Source organism: Pristis pectinata, chromosome 38 (assembly GCF_009764475.1).
Source record: "Pristis pectinata isolate sPriPec2 chromosome 38, sPriPec2.1.pri, whole genome shotgun sequence".
Taxonomy (NCBI): Eukaryota; Metazoa; Chordata; class Chondrichthyes; order Rhinopristiformes; family Pristidae; genus Pristis; species Pristis pectinata.
In genome coordinates this window covers 1,284,934-1,303,173 of record NC_067441.1, presented here as the reverse complement: position 1 = coordinate 1,303,173, position 18,240 = coordinate 1,284,934, and the positions used below count along the sequence as shown (strand labels likewise).

At 52.8% G+C, this 18,240-nt stretch overlaps 1 protein-coding gene across 10 annotated transcripts in view; it reads left to right on the top strand.

The window, feature by feature from the left end:
- LOC127586950 (solute carrier family 22 member 6-A-like) overlaps positions 1–15,043 on the top strand; it is a 33,686-nt gene extending 18,643 nt beyond the window's left edge. For all 10 annotated transcript variants that reach the window (XM_052044999.1, XM_052044996.1, XM_052044991.1 and 7 more), the window contains 6 exons: positions 1,455–1,578; positions 5,200–5,315; positions 7,311–7,525; positions 10,290–10,398; positions 13,120–13,323; positions 13,931–15,043. In XM_052044999.1, the coding sequence (XP_051900959.1) occupies positions 1,455–1,578; positions 5,200–5,315; positions 7,311–7,525; positions 10,290–10,398; positions 13,120–13,323; positions 13,931–14,012 (850 nt within the window). In that variant the 3' untranslated portion in view covers positions 14,013–15,043. The remainder of the gene's footprint in view (positions 1–1,454; positions 1,579–5,199; positions 5,316–7,310; positions 7,526–10,289; positions 10,399–13,119; positions 13,324–13,930) is intronic.
- Positions 15,044–18,240: the final 3,197 nt, after the last annotated feature.

Here is an 18,240-nt window from a genome sequence, read left to right as displayed (position 1 = left end):
ACTGGTCCTGGGACACTGTGGTCCTGGGACACTGGTCCTGGGACACTGGTCCTGGGACACTGGTGCTGGGACACTGTGGTCCTGGGACACTGGTGCTGGGACACTGGTGCTGGGACACTGGTCCTGGGACACTGGTGCTGGGACACTGTGGTACTGGGAGACTGGTGCTGGGACACTGGTGCTGGGACACTGTGGTGCTGGGACACTGGTGCTGGGACACTGGTGCTGGGATACTGTGGTGCTGGGACACTGGTGCTGGGACACTGGTGCTGGGACACTGTGGTGCTGGGACACTGGTGCTGGGACACTGTGGTGCTGGGACACTGTGGTGCTGGCACACTGTGGTGCTGGGACACTGGTGCTGGGACACTGTGGTGCTGGGACACTGGTCCTGGGACACTGGTGCTGGGACACTGTGGTGCTGGGACACTGTGGTGTTGGGACACTGGTGCTGGGACACTGGTGCTGGGATACTGGTGCTGGGACACTGGTGCTGGGACACTGTGGTGCTGGGACACTGGTGCTGGGACACTGTGGTGCTGGGACACTGTGGTGCTGGCACACTGTGGTGCTGGGACACTGGTGCTGGGACACTGTGGTGCTGGGACACTGGTCCTGGGACACTGGTGCTGGGACACTGTGGTGCTGGGACACTGTGGTGTTGGGACACTGGTGCTGGGACACTGGTGCTGGGATACTGGTGCTGGGACACTGGTGCTGGAACACTGGTGCTGGGACGTTGGTGCTGGGACACTGATGCTGGGACGTTGGTGCTGGGACACTGGTGCTGGGACACTGGTCCTGGGACACTGGAGCTGGGACGTTGGTGCTGGGATACTGGTGCTGGGACGTTGGTGCTGGGACACTGGTGCTGGGACACTGGTGCTGGGACACTGGTCCTGGGATACTGGTGCTGGGACACTGGTGCTGAGACATTGGTGCTGGGACGTTGGTTCTGGGACACTGGTGCTGGGACGTTGGTGCTGGGACACTGGTGCTGGGATACTGGTCCTGGGACACTGGTGCTGGGACATTGGTGCTGGGAGACTGGTGCTGGGACACTGGTGCTGGGATACTGGTGCTGGGACACTGATGCTGGGACGTTGGTGCTGGGACACTGGTGCTGGGACACTGGTGCTGGGACACTGTGGTGCTGGCACACTGTGGTGCTGGGACACTGGTGCTGGGACACTGTGGTGCTGAGACACTGGTCCTGGGACACTGGTGCTGGGACACTGTGGTGCTGGGACACTGTGGTGTTGGGACACTGGTGCTGGGACACTGGTGCTGGGACACTGGTCCTGGGATACTGGTGCTGGGACACTGGTCCTGGGACGTTGGTGCTGGGACACTGGTGCTGGGACACTGATGCTGGGACGTTGGTGCTGGGACACTGGTGTTGGGACACTGGTGCTGTGGACGTTGCTGTTAAGTCCTTCAATCCGCCCTCACAGGTGGTTCCCGGAGTCGGCGCGATGGCTCGTGATGAACGGCCAGACAGACAAAGCTCTGAGACACCTCAAACGGGTGGCAAAACTGAACGGCAAGAAGGAGGCAGCGGAGGAGCTGACCGCTGCTGTAAGTGTCAGCGGGGAGTGGGTCCCCCTGTTGCCCAGCAAGCATTCCCGCAGCAGGAATTCCCATTGGGAAGTTCTGGCAGTGACCTCTGTAATTTGTAAGGACTTTGGCGGCATGGGGTGTATGGTACACACCATGCAGGTAGAGACATGAACCAGAGGGGTATACCACGCACACGGGATTATACCACACACACATGGGATTATACCACGCACATGGGATTATACCAGGCACACATGGGATTATACCAGGCACATGTGGGATTATACCAGGCACACATGGGATTATACCAGGCACACACGGGATTATACCAGGCAGACACGGGAATATTCCATGTACACATGAAGGTATGCGTGTCTGAAATGTACCATACACATTCGAATTTGTGCCACTGCACTCCTTAACAGACCTCTAATATGATAAAAGGTGAACTCTTGACCTCACAATCTACCTCGTTGTGGCCCTTGCACCTTACTGTCTGCCTGCTCTGAGCTCTCTCTGCAGCTGTGACACTACATTCTGCACTCCGCTGTTTTCCATTGCGAACCACCTCCATCTGTCTGGATGGCACAGAAACAAAGGCTCTTCACTGCATCTTGGTACATGTGACTACAACACAGACGTATAGTAGTGTCCCATGCATGCTGAGAGGTGTAACGCACATGTATGAAGGTGTGTACTATACATGCATGGGGGTGCACCTTACATGCACGAAGTTCCCAATCACATTCAGAAAGCAGATTTAAAATCTGCGGCTTTGCAGATTAAAGACCGTGGAACAAGACTGGATCTCTTGTCTTTAGCCTTTTGCGACCTCTGTGAACATATCCACACAACCTTCTCGGTTGCTAAGACTGAAAGAGCCGTCTCGTTCTTGCCAAGTGAAGTCAAGGTTATTGCCATGTCCACAGGTGCGGTGAGGTACAGCTACAGTGAAAAACTTGCTTGCAGCAGCATCACAGGCAGGTAGGTACAGACCACACACACAGAACATAAATTATACAAGACAGTGAAGAAAAACTGTCCAGACAAGACACTAGTGCAGCAAAACACAATCCGAGACAAGTCCCACGGCAGGGCAAGAGGAGGTCTGTAGTGTTCTGTTGCTGAAGTGGGGTTAGGGATGTGTCGGTCGGTTCAAGAACCGAATGGTTGAAGGGAAGTCACTGTTCCTGAGCCTGGTGGTGTGGGGACTTCAGGCTTCTGTACCTCCTGCCCGATGGGAGCTGTGAGAAGATGGCACGGCCCGGATGGTGGGGATGAGGCAGCGCCTCCTGTAGATGCTGTCAGTGGTGGGGAGGGCTGTGTCCATCAAGGACCTGCCAGTGTACATGGTAAGGTGAGTACTGATAAAGACGCAAAGAGTCTTCAAGGAGACACAGACAAGAGAATGGGCAACAATGGAGTGCGATGTAGAATGATATAAGGTTCTCAAGTACACAGGGTCGCAAGAGGCTGTAGAGGGTTGTAGACTCAGGCAGCTCCATCACGGGCACAACCCTCCCCACCATCCGGGACATCTTCAGTGGGACTTTTCCCCAGGGCGACAATGGCTAACACGAGGGGACATAATTTTAAGGTGATTGGAGGAAGGTATAAGGGGGATGTCAGGGGTAAGTTTTTTACACAGAGAGTGGTGGGTGCGTGGAACGCACTGCCGGCAGAGGTGGTGGAGGCAGATACATTAGGGACATTTAAGAGACTCTTAGATAGACACATGGCTGATAGAGAAATGGGGGGCTATGTGGGAGGGAAGGGTTAGATAGATCTTACAGCAGAATAAAATGTCGGCACAACATTGTGGGCCGAAGGGCCTGTACTGTGCTGTAGTGTTCTATGTTCAAGAGGCAGTACCTCAAGAAGGTGGCATCCATCACTGAGAACCCTCACCACCCAGGACATGCCCTCTTCTCGTGACTACCATCGGGGAGGAGGTACAGGAGCCTGAAGACCCACACTCAACGATTCAGGAACAGCTTCTTCCCCTCCGCCATCAGATTCCTGAATGGTGCACGAACCCATGAACGCCACCTCGTTATTCCATTTTTTTCCGACTTATTTATTTATTTTTGTGATTTATGGTAATTATCTGTCTTGCGCTGTACTGCTGCCGCAGAACAACGCACTTCACAACATCCAAGTTGGTAATAAAAAATCTGATTCTGATTCTGTATCCACTTTGAACCAACCGGCACAACCCTAATCACTAGAGATTAACAACACTGGGACCACTTTGATCACTGTGCACTAAAATGGACGTTTTTTGCTGTAATTGTTCTTTCTTGTAAAAATTGTGTTTAATTTATGTTTAATTCCTGTTTTTCTTGTGAATGTTGTGTCTCTGGTGCTCTGTGCCTGTGATGCTGCTGCAAGTAAGTGTTTCACTGCCCCTGTGCACACACGGACTTGTGCATCTGGCAGTAAACTCGACCTTGCCTTGGACAGGAAAGAATGCAGAAGAGCAGAATATTTATTAAATGATGAGAGATTGGCTGATGTTGATTGGTATTGGTGTTGGTTCATTATTGTCACTTGTACCGAGGTCCAGTGAAAAACTTGTCTTGCACACCGATCGTACAAGTCAATTCATTACACAGTGCAGTTACATTGGGTTAGAACAGGGTGCATTGATGTAGTACAGGTAAAAACAATAACAGTACAGAGTAAAGTGTCACAGCTACAGAGAAAGTGCAGTGCGATAAGGTGCAAGGTCACAACAAGGTAGATCGTGAGGTCAAGAGTCCATCTCATCGCATAACGGAACCGTTCAATAGTCTTATCACAGTGGGGTAGAAGCTGTCCTTAAGTCTGGTGGTACGTGCCCTCAGGCTCCTGTATCTTCTACCCGATGGAAGACGAGAGAAGAGAGAATGACCCGGGTGAGTGGGGACTTTGATTATGCTGGCTGCTTTACCGAGGCGGTGAGAGGAAAAGACAGTTCAAAGGGACTTGGGTGCCCTTGTACACGTATCACTGACAGCCAACATGAAGGTCTACCAACAACTAGGAAGGCCAATGGTGCCTTGGCCTTTATTGAAAGATACCAGCATTTAATTATGATTATATAGGGGCCCACAGCTGGAGCAGTGTGCGCCGTTTTGATGTCCTTACTTGAACAGGATGCACTTACCAAAGAGAGAGAGGCAGTGAAGATTCGCCAGACTGGTTTCAGGGATGGCAGGTTTTCCAAAGGTGGAGAGATTGAGGAGATTTTGAACTGTGCTGTCTAGAGTTTAAAAGAACGAGAAAAGATTTCATTGAAGCACAAAATTCTTACAGGGCTCAACAGGCTGGCTGTTCTCCTAGGTTGACGGGTCTGGAACTGGGGGTCACAGCCTCGGAGTAAGGGCTTGGCTCATTTCTTCACTCAGAGGGTGGCGAGTCCGCCCCAGAAGTCTGAAGAAACTCCCTCACTGAGTTCATTCAGAACAGAGGTGGACAGACTTCTGGGCATTCCCAAAATCTCTCCTCCAACGGAAAACCCACCAGATGGAAGCAAGATAAGGGCAGGAAAACGGTGCCGAGGTAGATCTTGAGGAAGGGGGAGAATGCGCTCGAAAGGCTGAATGGCCTCCTCCTCCTATCTCTTACGTTCTTGTATCATTGTGTCTGTTCCCAAAGATCTTGAGGTCAAACATGGAGGAGGAATTAACAAACAGCAAAAGGACCTACAGTGTGTTTGACCTGTTCAAAACCCCTGTCCTTCGCAAAACAACCTTCTGCACCATGATTGTCTGGTAGGTTATTTATTTGTCCCATCTTGAGGCTAGACAGCCTGGCTCTGTGCTCCTCGGAGTTTTAGAAGAATGAGAGGGGTGACCTTATTTAGACATGGATCTCCCGGGGCCTGACAGAGGAGGTGGAGACGGTTCCACCAGTCGAGAACAAGGGAACATAGCTCCAAGATAAAGGGCGGTCACTTAAGCCAGATGCATCGGAGCGACTTCTCTCAGAGGGAGGTGAATCTCTGGGATTTGCCGTCCCCGAGGGAGCTGGAGGCTGGATCATTGGACATATTTGTGGAGACAGATAAATATTTGAAAGATCGAGGAATGCAGGGTGATGGGGAACTGACACAGAAGAGGAGCTGAGGCCAGTGTAGATCAGCTGTGATCGTAGAACATAGAACTGGCCATTCGGCCCACCATGTCATGCTGACCTTGATGCCAATTTATACTAACCATCCTCCTCCTGTGTATCATCCACATCCCTCCGTTCCCCTCACATTCATGTGTCTAAAAGCCTTTTAAACTCCACCAAACCGCCTGCCTCCACCACTACCCCTGGCACCCACCACTCTCCGCGTACAAAACATTGCCTTTAAACTTCCCCCCTCCAACCTTAACAGCCCGTCCTCTGGTGTGTGACATTTCTACCCTGTCTATGCCTCTCATCATTTTATTACAACATATTATTGAAACTTTTGTTACCCTGTTGAGTTGTGGGGCTGGCTTGTGGTGACCTGCCCCTATTTCCTTGTGTTCTGACAGGATCTCTCAGCTGGGCAACAGGTGATGTGATCTTTAATATCTTCAAGTGACATAGTAGGAGGCCATCTGGTCCACCGTCAGTGCTAGCGCTCAGAGCCATCCAATGAACTCCATTCCCCCACTTACTTCCCTGTAATCTAATCTCTCTCACTACCTGCATCACCCCCCTGAATGTCCTACGGTAGTTAATTAACCCGCACGTGGTTGGGACGTGGGAGGGAACTGGAGCACCCGGGGGAAACCCACGCGGTCACAGGGAGAGCGTGCAAACTCCACACACACACACACACACACACACACACACACACACACACACACACACACACACACACACGCACGCACACACCACACACACACACACCACACACACACACACACACACCACACACACACCACACACACGCACACACACACGCACGCACACACCACACACACACACACACCACACACACGCACACACACACGCACACACACACGCACGCACACACCACACACACGCACGCACGCACGCACACACCACACACACACACACACATGCACGCACACACCACACACACGCACGCACACACACACACTCACACACACACTCACACACATACTCACACACACACATACACACACACAGGGTGACGGAGGTCGGGATCGAACCCAGGTCTCTGGAGTCACAAGGCAGTGGCTCTCCCTGCAGGAGCACCGTGCCACTCCTGGTTTAGCCCTGTATCAAGGAGACACCAGGGACTGCAGACACTGGAACCTGGAGCAACAAACCATCTGCTGGAGGAGCTCGGCGGTCAAACAGCATCTGTGGGGGGAGAGGAATTGTTGACGTTTCGGATCAAAGACTATCCTGACACAGGGGGGTTTTGACCTGAATTCCTCTCCCTCCCACAGATGCTGCTCGACTGCTGAGTTCCTCTAGCAGATCACTTGTGAGCCCTGTCTACCCGTGCTGCCAGGCCTGAAGCCAAGAATTTCTCTCTCCCTCCTCCTCTGCCGGGTTCACCGCACACCTTTGCTTCTTGTAACTGCTTATATTAATTCGGGCATTGCCAGCAAGGCCAGTACTGATCGCCCATCACTAATCATCCCTCGAGAGGGCAGGGGGCCGGTGCCTCCTTCAGTGCGGGGAGAGGTGCTGTTGGTGAGGGAGTCCCTGCTGAAAGACTGAGGCACCTGAACTTTCTATGAATGACGGTGGCTGTTGATGAGACCTGTTCTCCCGGATCTTTACCCCTGCTGCAGGTTCTCAACGAGCTTCTCATATTACGGGCTGTCGGTCGACCTGCAAGGACTTGGGGTTGACATCTATCTCATCCAGCTCATCTTTGGAGTGGTTGACATCCCTGCCAAGCTGGTGGGTCTTTTCACCTTGACTTATATCGGCAGGAGGTTCACACAGGCGGCCACCCTAATCCTGGCGGGGCTGGTTATTGTGGTCAACATCTTCATCCCAGGAGGTCAGTACCACCAGTTGGATTTCGTCCACTTTGACTGGCCATTGTAACTGCCAATCACATGGGGTTGGGGTGGAGCTACTTTATGTGGGATTGGTATTGGTATTGGTCTATTATTGTCACTTGTACCAAGGTCCAGTGAAAAGCTTGTCTTGCAAACCGATCGTACAGGTCAGTTCATTACACAGTGCAGTTACACTGAGTTAGTACAGAGTGCATTGATGTAGTGCAGGTAAAAACAATAACAGTACAGAGTAAAGTGTCACAGCTACAGAGAAAGTGCAGTGCAATAAGGTGCAAGGTCACAACAAGGGAGCCGGCAGTGTTTTAACCAAACATCCGGGGTCTCCTAACATTGGCAACATCTGGTGCCAGATCCCGGCGTTATCACATGGAACTCCGAGAATCCGGCTTCCGATTGTTCAGGATTCCTCATGGTCGAGGATTGGGTTCACCCATGGGTCTGGACAGTGAGCTGGGAGGGTCCAGCGTTCGACCAGGGGACGGGTGTGTGGCTGGAGCTGGGGTCCGGGTTGGGAATGTGAGTGGGTGGGTGTGTGTCCGGAGACACGATCTGGAATGTTGTGTATTCCCAGCTCCTTTTAAAGGCCCGGATGAAAACGTGGATGGGTGGGTCAGTAAGTTCACAAACAATACAAAGATTGGTGGTGTTGTGGATGGTTTGGAAGGTGCCAAAGGATCCAGCGGGATATGTCTGTTGCAGATATGGGCGGAGAAATGGCAGATGGAATTTAACCCGGCCATCTGTGAGGTGTTGCACCTCTGGTCAAATGTAAAGGGACAGGACACAGTTAATGGCAGGACCCTCAACAGCATTGGTGTGCAGAGGGATCTTGGGGTCCAAGTCCATAGCTCCCTGAAAGAGGCTGCACAGGTCGATAGGGCGGTAAAGAAGGCATGCGGCATACTTGCCTTTATTAGTCGAGGCACTGACTTCAAGAATCATGAAGTTACGTTGCAGCTTTATAAAACTCTGGTTAGGCCGCATCTGGAGAATTGCATTCAGTTCTGGTCGCCCCATTATAGGAAGGATGTGGAGGCTTTGGAGAGGGTGCAGAGGAGGTTCACCAGGATGCTGCCTGCATTAGAGGGTATGAGCTATAAGGAGAGGTTGGAAAACTTGGGTTGTTCTCTCTGGAGCGGCAGAGGCTGAGGGGAGACCTGATAGAGGTTTATAAGAGAGTGAGAGGCACAGATAGAGTAGGTCGAAATGTCCAATACATTTAAGATAAGGGGGGTAAGTTCAAAGGAGATGTGTGGGGCAAGTTACTTACACAGAGAGCAGTGAGTGCCTGGAACGGGCTGCCAGGGGTGGGGGTGCAGGCATATAGGATAGAGGGGTTTAAGAGGCTGTTAGACAGACACAGGGATGTGCAGGGAATGGAGGGAGACGGACAGTGTGCAGACAGAAGGAATTAGTTAAGTTTGGTATTTAATTACTAGTTTAATTAGTATAGCACAACATGGTGGGCCGAAGGGCCTGTTCCTGTGCTGGTCTGTTCCGTGTTCTGTCTCCTAAATGCACTGGGTTCACTGGGAATCATTATTCTACAGTGTAACATGGAACAAGAGTGAAATAACTCTGTGTGTACAGGTACTAGAAGGAGCGACATGGTCCAGTGAATCTGCCAGTCTGTCACCACCAGCACCCTACATCCATCACACAAACCAGCCTCCCCTCCACTGACAGTGTAATCGAGGACCCCACCTCAAGGACCCCAAGAATCTAGAACCAGGGCTCACTGTTCAAAAAGCTTTTCTCACCCATTTGAGACAAAAAGAGGCAGAAGTGGGGCTGAGTGGGGTCAAGGCAGACACTTGGTAGGCGAGGAGTTACTGGAGGTCGGTCGGATTGCAGGGTGGGGTTGCAGTCAGGTTGGCTGTGGTCTTACAGAACGGTGGGGCAGGCAAGGGGTGGGGGCGTGTCTCCTTCACCAGGACGTCGCTGGGACTGCAGGGCTTGAGTTAGGACCACAGAACAGTACAGCACGATACAGGCCCTTTGGCCCACGATGTTGTGCCAGCCGATTCCAGGTACCTATCTCAGAGCCTCTTAAACCCCTCTACCGTATCTGCCTCCACCCCCACTCCCGGCAGCCCGTTCCAGGCACCTTATCCACATTCAATCTATTCCCTTCACCACCTGTAAGCCTCTGTTTTTCTTTCATCCATCTGCCTACCTAAGAGTCTCTTAAACAAGGAGAGACCGGACAGTCTGGGAGTGGTTTCCTTGAAGCAAAGGAGGTGACCTTATGGAGGGGCATAGCTAGGGTAGAGAGTCACAGCCTGCTTCCCAGCATAGGGGGGTCTAAAACTAGAGGGCACAGGTGTAAGGTGTGAGGGGGAAAGATTTAAGGGGGACCTGAGGGTCAATTTTTCACACAAAGAGGGTGGTGGGTGTGTGGAACGAGCTGCCAGAAGGAGTGGTAGAGGAGGGTACAATTACAGTGTTTAAAAGCATTTGGACAGGTCCATTGATGGGAAAGGTTTAGAGGGACAAATGCAGACAAATGGGGCTGGCTTAGGTGGGAATCTTGGTCAGCATGGACCGGTTGGGCCGTAGGGCCTGTTTCTGTGCTGTATGACTCTATGACTCAATGAATCTAATTTGAACTGATGCCAATGTCTAAGAACAGAACTGATGCAAGGTTTGTAACCCTTGTCATGGTACTGCACTTAAACAGCAAGCTAAGGACATTACAGCCGAGGTTCGGTGTCACTCACTCTACTCCTGTGTCCTGCACAGATCTCCAGGCCCTGCGCACCGCCTTGGCCGCCATCGGTAAGGGCAGCCTGGCCGCTGCCTTCAGCTGCTGCTTCCTCCACGTCAGTGAGCTCTACCCAACCGTGATCAGGTGGGTTTCCCGCCGACGGGACGCCGGCGGCTCAGCCTGGGAGATCCCGCGATGGTCCTGGGGGAGAGTACCAGGGAGGGTTGAACGTGAGAAGGGGCATGGTGTGCTGCCCTTCATTAGTCAGGGTATCGCACGGTAGTGTAGTGGTTAGCGTAACGCTATTACAGCGCCAGTGACCTGGGTTCAATTCCGGCCGCTGCCTGTAAGGAGTTTGTACGTTCTCCCCGTGTCTGCGTGGGTTTCCTCCGGGTGCTCTGGTTTCCTCCCACATTCCAAAGGCGTACGAGTTAGGAAGTTGTGGGCGTGCTATGTTGGCGCCGGAATCGTGGCAACACTTGCGGGCTGCCCCCAGAACACTCTACGTAAAAGATGCATTTCACTGTGTGTTTCGATGTACATGTGACTGATAAAGAAATCTTATCTTATTGAGTTCAAGAGCCACGAGGTAATGTTGCAGCTCTATAGGACTCTGGTTAGACCACACTTGGAGTATTGTGTTCAGTTCTGGTCGCCTCATTATAGAAAAGATGTGGAATCTCTAGAGAGGGTGCAGAGGAGATATAGCAGGACATTGCCTGGATTAGAGAGCATGTCTTATGAGGAAAGGTTGAGTGAGCTAGTGCTTTTCTCTTTGGAGAGACGCAGGATGAGAGATGACTTGATAGGGGTGTGTAAGATCATGAAGGGCATAGACAGAGTGGACAGTCAGCACCTTTTCCCCAGGGCAGCAATGGCCAATACCAGAGGACATCTGTTTAAGGTGAGTGGAGGAAAGTTTAGGGGAGATGTCAGAGGTAGGTTTTTTACACAGAGAGTGGTGGGTGCCTGGAACGCACTGCCAGGGGTAGTGGTGGAGGCTGATACAACAGGGAGATGTAAAAGTCTCTTAGATATGCACATGGATGTAAGGAAAATGGAGGGTTATGGGCTGTGTAGGAAGAAGGGTTTGAATGATCGTGGCTGAGGTTTGTATAGGTGGGCACAACATGTTGGGCCGAAGGGCCTGCCCTGTGCTGTACTGTTCGATGTTCTATGAGCAGCTTCGTCACAGGGTTCCTGTGGCTCTGAAGTATGGTCCCGGAATGGTTCGGTGGGCTGCACCTTCCACGTCTGGTCTGGAGATGACCCAGGATACCTCGGTCCCTCTTTGTAACCCTTGAGAGGGAGAAACTTGGAGACTTTGTACCAAAAATCAACTGTGGGGAAGATGGAAGCCAAAACAGTGTTTTATATTCACCAGCTGTGGGCTGGGCTTTGCCGGCATTTACCCCCCCGTCCCTAACTGCCCCGTGAGAAGGAGGGGGTGAACTGCCTCCTTGAACCGCTGCAGTCCGTGTGGGGAAGGGGCTCCCACGGTGCTGTTGGGGAGGGAGCTCCAGGGTTTAGACCCAGTGACGGTGAAGGAACGGCGAGATATTTCCCAGTCAGGGTGGGGTGTGACTGGGAGGGGAACCTGCAGGTGGTGGTGTTCCCCTGCACCCACTGCCCTTGTCCTGGGTGGGAGAGGTGGTGGGTTTGGGAGGTGCTGTCGGAGTAGCCTGGGCGAGTAACCGTGGGGCGTTGTGTAGACGGTGCACCCTGCAGCCACTGTGCGCCGGTGGTGGAGGGAGGGAGTGTTTAGGAGGGGTGGATGGGGTGCCGATCGAGCGGGCTGCTTTGTCCTGGATGATGTCGAGCTCCTTGAGAGTTGTTGGATCCGCACTCACCCAGGCCAGTGGGGAGTGTCCCGTCACACTCCTGACCTGCGCCGTGTAGATGGGGGAAAGGCCTTGGGGTGTCAGGAGGTGAGTCCCTCACCGCAGGGTCCCCACCCCCTGACCTGCTCCTGTAGACACGGGGTTTATGTGGCTGGTCCGGTGGGGTTCTGCTCAGTGCTGACCCCAGGGTGTCGGTGACAGGGGATTCAATGATGGGAGTGCCACTGAATGTCAAGGGTAGGTGGTCAGCCCTCTCTTGTTGGACATGTTCAGTGCCTGGTACCGTCGTGGCGTGAATGTTACCTGCTATTTATCAGGCCGTGTCTGACTGGAGACACAGGGGACTGCAGATGTTGGAATCTGGAGCAACACACACAGTGCTGGAGGGGCTCAGCGGGTCGGGCAGCGTCTGTGGAGGGAGAGGGAGAGTCGACGTTTCGGGTTGAGACCCTTCCCCTGGACTGGAAGGGCAGAGGGGAGACAGTCATTTCAAAACGTCAACTGTCCCTCTCCCTCCACAGACGCTGCCCGACCCCCTGAGCTCCTCCAGCAGTCTGTGTGTGTGTGGCTCGAGTCCAAACATCGCCCAGATCTTGGTGCGGGCAGGGACGGGCTGCTCCGTCGTCTGAGGAGCTGCGAGTAGAACTGAACGTGGTTCCAACATCAGCGGACATCCCCGCGTTCTGACCTTCAGGGTGGGAGCAAGGTCGCTGACGGAGGCTGGGTGGGGTTGGGAAGCAGAAGGCGATTCAGTTGGTGGATGCCAGTCAGACTCACACAGGCAGAAGGATGCTGGAGGCAGAGACTCTCTCCGTCGTTAAATATCTAGACGGGCACTTGATCTGCCACACCATAGCAGGCTGCAGACCAAGTGCTGGGTGAATGGGGTCAGGATAGCTGGGTCAGTTTGAGCAGGGTGCACCTGCTGGTATAACTGAGTAGTTCCTGTCGACATGCCCTGCTCCAGTCGGGATGTGGGGTGCTTCACCCACCACCCCTGACCCTGGGCCTTTGTCTCCTGCAGACAGACGGGGGTGGGATTTGCCAACACCATGGCGCGGGTTGGAGCCATGGTGGCTCCGGCCGTGAAGCTGACCGGCGACCGCCTCCCGCTGCTGCCGATGACCATCTACGGCGGGGTGGCCATCATATCCGGAGCGTCAGCCTTCTGCCTTCCGGAGACCCTCAGCGCCCAGCTGCCTGACACCATCAAGGACGTGGAGAACAGGTGGGTGACCCTCTTGTCTCAGTTGGACCTGGCGTATGAGTGGACCAAAGATAACAGCCGAGGAGACAGTCAGACCTGGGAGTACCGCCCGACGCTACAGGCAACTTACAGCGTCAAGCCGCCGGTCCCGCACCTGGGAGGGAACCGGAGCACCTGGAGTGGGGGGGGGGGGAGCCCACGCGGGTCACGGGGAGAATGTGCAAACTCTGCGCAGGTGGGACTAGCCTAGACGGGTGTCTCGGTCAGCATGGGCGAGATGGGCTGAAGGGCCTGTTTCCCTGCTGTACAACTCCGTGACTTCAGTTGACAGTGCCGGATGTCGGGATCGACCCTGGGCCACCGGAGCGGTGAGGACACTTGTCAGAACTGTCGGTATCTGGTGCATCCTGAGGGATCTGCTGCATCCTCCCACTCGGTAGACAGTGGAGACACAACTCAGTCCACCGACTCCCGCCCGGGGCACCTTGTCGAAGCTACCTCCCTTGGGGACGGACCTGGGGACGACGGAACGGGGTTAAAGCTCCCTCCCTTGGGGACGGACCTGGGGACGACGGAACGGGGTTAAAAACAGAGCTTCGAAACTCGGGAGACTTCTGTTTGTTTGCAGGCAGGGAAAAAGAAAGGGGGCAAGGAAGGAGACAGCTCTACAGCCGCGAGCACAGGTCCCCCTGATGGAGCAGAGAGTCTGATCTGAGGCAGCTCCCAGCTTGCTCTGCCCTGTGACACACGCCCATGGACGGCAGAAAAGTGACAGGCTGAATGGCCTACTCTTGCTTTTTGTTTCTTTGGATCTCGCGCACTTTTGACCAGTTGTCTGATGCATTTCTGACGCTGGATGTTGTAACGTGTATTGGCTCAAAGGGAGGCCATTCTGTCCATGATAGCCCTCCACAGACCAATTCCATTCCCCCATCTCCTTATCTCCCTGTGTCCCTGAATCTTATTCCCTCCTGCCTGTGATTCTTTTGTCACTTCTGCACACGACGGGTAAATTACGATTAACCCACCGACTCCGCACATCGTCGGGACGTGGGAGGGAACAGGAGCACCCGGGGTCACGGGGAGAACGTGCAAACTCCGCAGTGTCAGTGTCAGTTTCAGTGTGTGTCAGCAGAGTGTGTCAGTAACATGTGTATCAGCATAGGGTGTGAGCAGTGAGTGTGAGCAGTGAGTGTGAGCAGTGAGTGTGTACAGTGTGTGAGCAGTAGTGTGTGAGCAGTGAGTGTGAGCGGTGAGTGTGTGAGCAGTGTGTGTGTGAGCAGTGAGTGTGAGCAGTGAGTGTGAGCAGTGAGTGTGTGGGGTGATGGTGAGTGTGAGCAGCGAGTGTGTGAGCAGTGAGTGTGAGCAGTGTGTGAGCCGTGAGTGTGTGAGGGTGATGGTGAGCGTGAGCGGAGCAGTGAGTGAGCAGTGAGTGTGTGAGCATGTGTGTGAGCAGTGTGTATGAGTGGTGTGTGAGCATTGAGTGTGAGTGGTGTTTGTGAGTGGTGAGTGTGAACAGTGTGAGCAGGGAGTGTGAGCAGTGAGTGTGAGCAGTGAGTGTGTGTCCTTACCTGAGGTGTGAGAACACTGTTTGTTGCTCCTGAAACAGAAGACTCTCAGATCCGAGCACTTCTCCGGAGAACTGCAGCCGTGCGTTCCTGCCCGTTTCCGTGAGCTTCCTTCCCCCCTGTAACACTGTTGTTTTCCTGGACTGAAAGCTAAGGTTATTAAAAAAAAAGAGATTTGCTGTTAAAAGTTGGCCTGGACTTTACAATGCGCAGGTTCAGATCAGTCCCCAGGTCTCTCTGAAGAGTCCAGCTGAACTGGGTGTCACCCCCACACTCGGGCACAGCTTGGTGATTTGGTTGATGCACTGAGCCTCTTCCTGGGGATGGGGAGTGTGATGTTTGAAGACTCGGTGATAGAGGGTGGAGGAGAACTCTTCATGGAGGTGATCCAAACACACATTCTGAAGTACAGAAGGATCTTGGGGTCCAAGCGCTCACGCAAGAAGATCGAGTGGTAAAGAAGGTGTACAGCGTGCTTGCCTTCATCAATCGGGGCGTTGAGTCGGGAAATCACGTTGCAGCTGTATAAAACTCCGGTCAGACCACACTTGGAGCAGTTCTGGTTTCCCCATTACAGGAAGGGTGTGGAGGTTTCGGAGAGGGTGCAGAAGAGGTTCACCAGGATGCTGCCTGGATTAGAGGGCATGAGCTATAAGGAGAGGTTGGACAAACTTGGGTTGTTTTCTCTGGAGCGTCGGAGGCTGAGGGGAGACCTGATGGAGGTTTATAACATTATGAGAGGCACAGGTATGGAATTGGAATCGGTTTACTATTGTCTCACTTACTGAGATACAGTGAAAAGCTCTTGCTTGGCTGTCATCAAGGCAGATCATTCCGTACTTAAGTACATAGGGCAGACAGCCAGAATCTTTCCCCCGGTTTGAAATGTCAAGTACTAGAAGATGTTCATTTACGGTGAGAGGGGGGAACGTTTAAAGGAGATGTGTTCAGACCAGCCGGAGAGGGATACATCTCTGGATATTAAGGAAATCGAGGGAGACGGGAGAGGGCACGTAAAGGGAGCTGAGCCTGGACATCAGCCGTGAGCTGGATCGATTCCGGAACAGTTCAAAGGGCTGAATGTTCTTTTTCTGCTGCAACTTATTAAGAGACCAGTAAATAGAATAGGCGGTCCGTGTCCACAGGAGAAAGGAGCAGAATTAGGTCATTCGGCCCATTGAGTCTGCTCTGCCATTCAATCATGGCTGAGTTTTTTTCTCAACCCCAGTCTCCCCGTAACCCTTAACCCCCCCCTCACCGATCAAAAGTCTGTCAATCCCTGCCTTAAATGCACCCCATGACTCCACTGCCCTCTGAGGCAACGAATTCCACAGATTCACCGCCCTCTGGCTGAAGAAATTCTTCCTCATCTCAGTTCTAAAGGGACGTCTCTTCATTCTGAGGCTGTGCCCTTGGATCCCAGACCCTATAAAATCATGAGGGGCATCGATAGGGTGAATGCGCACAGTCTTTTTCCCAGGGTTGGGGAATCAAGAACTAGAGGGCATAGGTTTAATGTGAGAGGGGGGAGCTTTAATAGGAACCTGAGGGGCAAGTTTTTCACCCAGAGGGTGGTCCGTATATGAAACGAGCTGCCAGAGGAAGTGGGTGAGGCAGGGACATTAACAACATTTAATGAACACGGAGGGGAAAGGCTGAGAGGGATATGGGCCAAACGTGGGCAAATGGGAATGGCTTAGATGGACACCGTGGTTGGCATGGACAGGTTGGGCCGAAGGGCCTGTCTCTGTGCTGTGTGACTCTGTGACTCTCCAACAATAACTTTCTATCTGCAGATTGATGAAGTGCCTTGAATATCTTGTGCTGTTCCAGATTCTTTGTCAGTGTTTTGTACTGTACTGACGGAGACCCTTCCCACAACCTCAACTACAACAGCAACAACCACAGAGCCCCCTGGAAGTAGTTGCACACCATCCAAGCTCATTAAACTTGGTTTAGCAGTTTAGAATGATTAAGTAGCTCTTGTTATCACCGCGTTAAACATTACTCAACTCAACATACTAATGATAGAGTGCAGCCTAAAGTGTTCAGTGCCAGCAATCTCCCAGCATCAGAACGTTCCTTCTGCAGCTCGGAGCCATGGATTTTGAAGACATCCTGAAGACAGTTGGAGGCCTGGGAAAATACCAAGCCATCCATATTTTCCTAATCTCAGTACCAGCTTTATTCATGGCCGGCCACAATCTGCTTCAGAACTTTGTGGCCGTTGTACCCGACCACCGGTGTAGGGTGCGCCCGGGAGCCAACGGCACGAGGTACCTCAACGCAACGGAGGAGCCACTGAACGAGGAGCTTCTCCGGGTCTTCGTGCCTGTGGACCCGGAGGGGAGGCCGGACAAATGCCTCCTGTACACCTCACCGCAGTGGCAGCTCCTGGGCACCAACGAGACGTGGGGGAACCGGAGCCAGCCCGACACACAGGCGTGCACTGATGGGTGGGTGTACGACCGGTCCCAGTTCACAGCTACCATCGTGACAGAGGTACGGTTGGAACTGTCCGTCTCACTGCAGGGATATTGTGGACTGAAGCAAGTTGCCTTACGGGGAAAGTATACAGTAAATGTAGTATACAGCAGAGTGAAGGAACCGTGGTTGACACGAGATGTAGAATATCTTGTCAAGAGGAAGAAGGAAGCTCACCTGAGGTTTAGAAAGCAAGGATCAGACAGGGCTCTGGAGAGTTACAAGGTAGCCAGGAGGGAGCTTAAGAATGGACTTAGGAGAGCTAGAAGGGGGCATGAGAAGTCCTTGGCGAGTAGGATCAAGGAAAACCCCAAGGCGTTCACACGTATGTGAGGAACAGGAGGATGACTAGAGTGAGGGGAGGACCGATCAGGGATAAAAGGGGAAACATGTGCCTGGAGTCAGAAGAGGTAGGGGAGGTCCTTAATGAATACTTTTCTTCGGTATTCACCAGAGAGAGAGAGAGACATTGACATTCGTGAGGATAGCGTGGAAGGGTGGGTTAGTAAGTTTGCTGATGATACAAATGTTGGTGGTGTTGTGGCTAGTGTAGAAGGTTGCTGTAGATTACAACAGGATATTGATAGGATGCAGAGCTGGGCTGAGAAGTGGCAGATGGAGTTTAACCTGGATAAGTGTGAAGTGATACCCTTTGGGTGATTGAATTTGAAGGCAGAATACAAGGTTAATGGCAGGACTCTCAGCAGTGTGGAGGAACAGAGGGATCTTGGGGTCCACGTCCACAGATACCTCAAGGTTGCCGCGCAGGTCGATAGGGTTGTTAAGAAGGCGTATGGAGTGTTGGCCTTTATTAGTCGGGGTATTGAGTTCAAGAGCTGCGAGTTGATGTTGCAGCTCTATAGAATTCTGGTCAGACCACACTTGG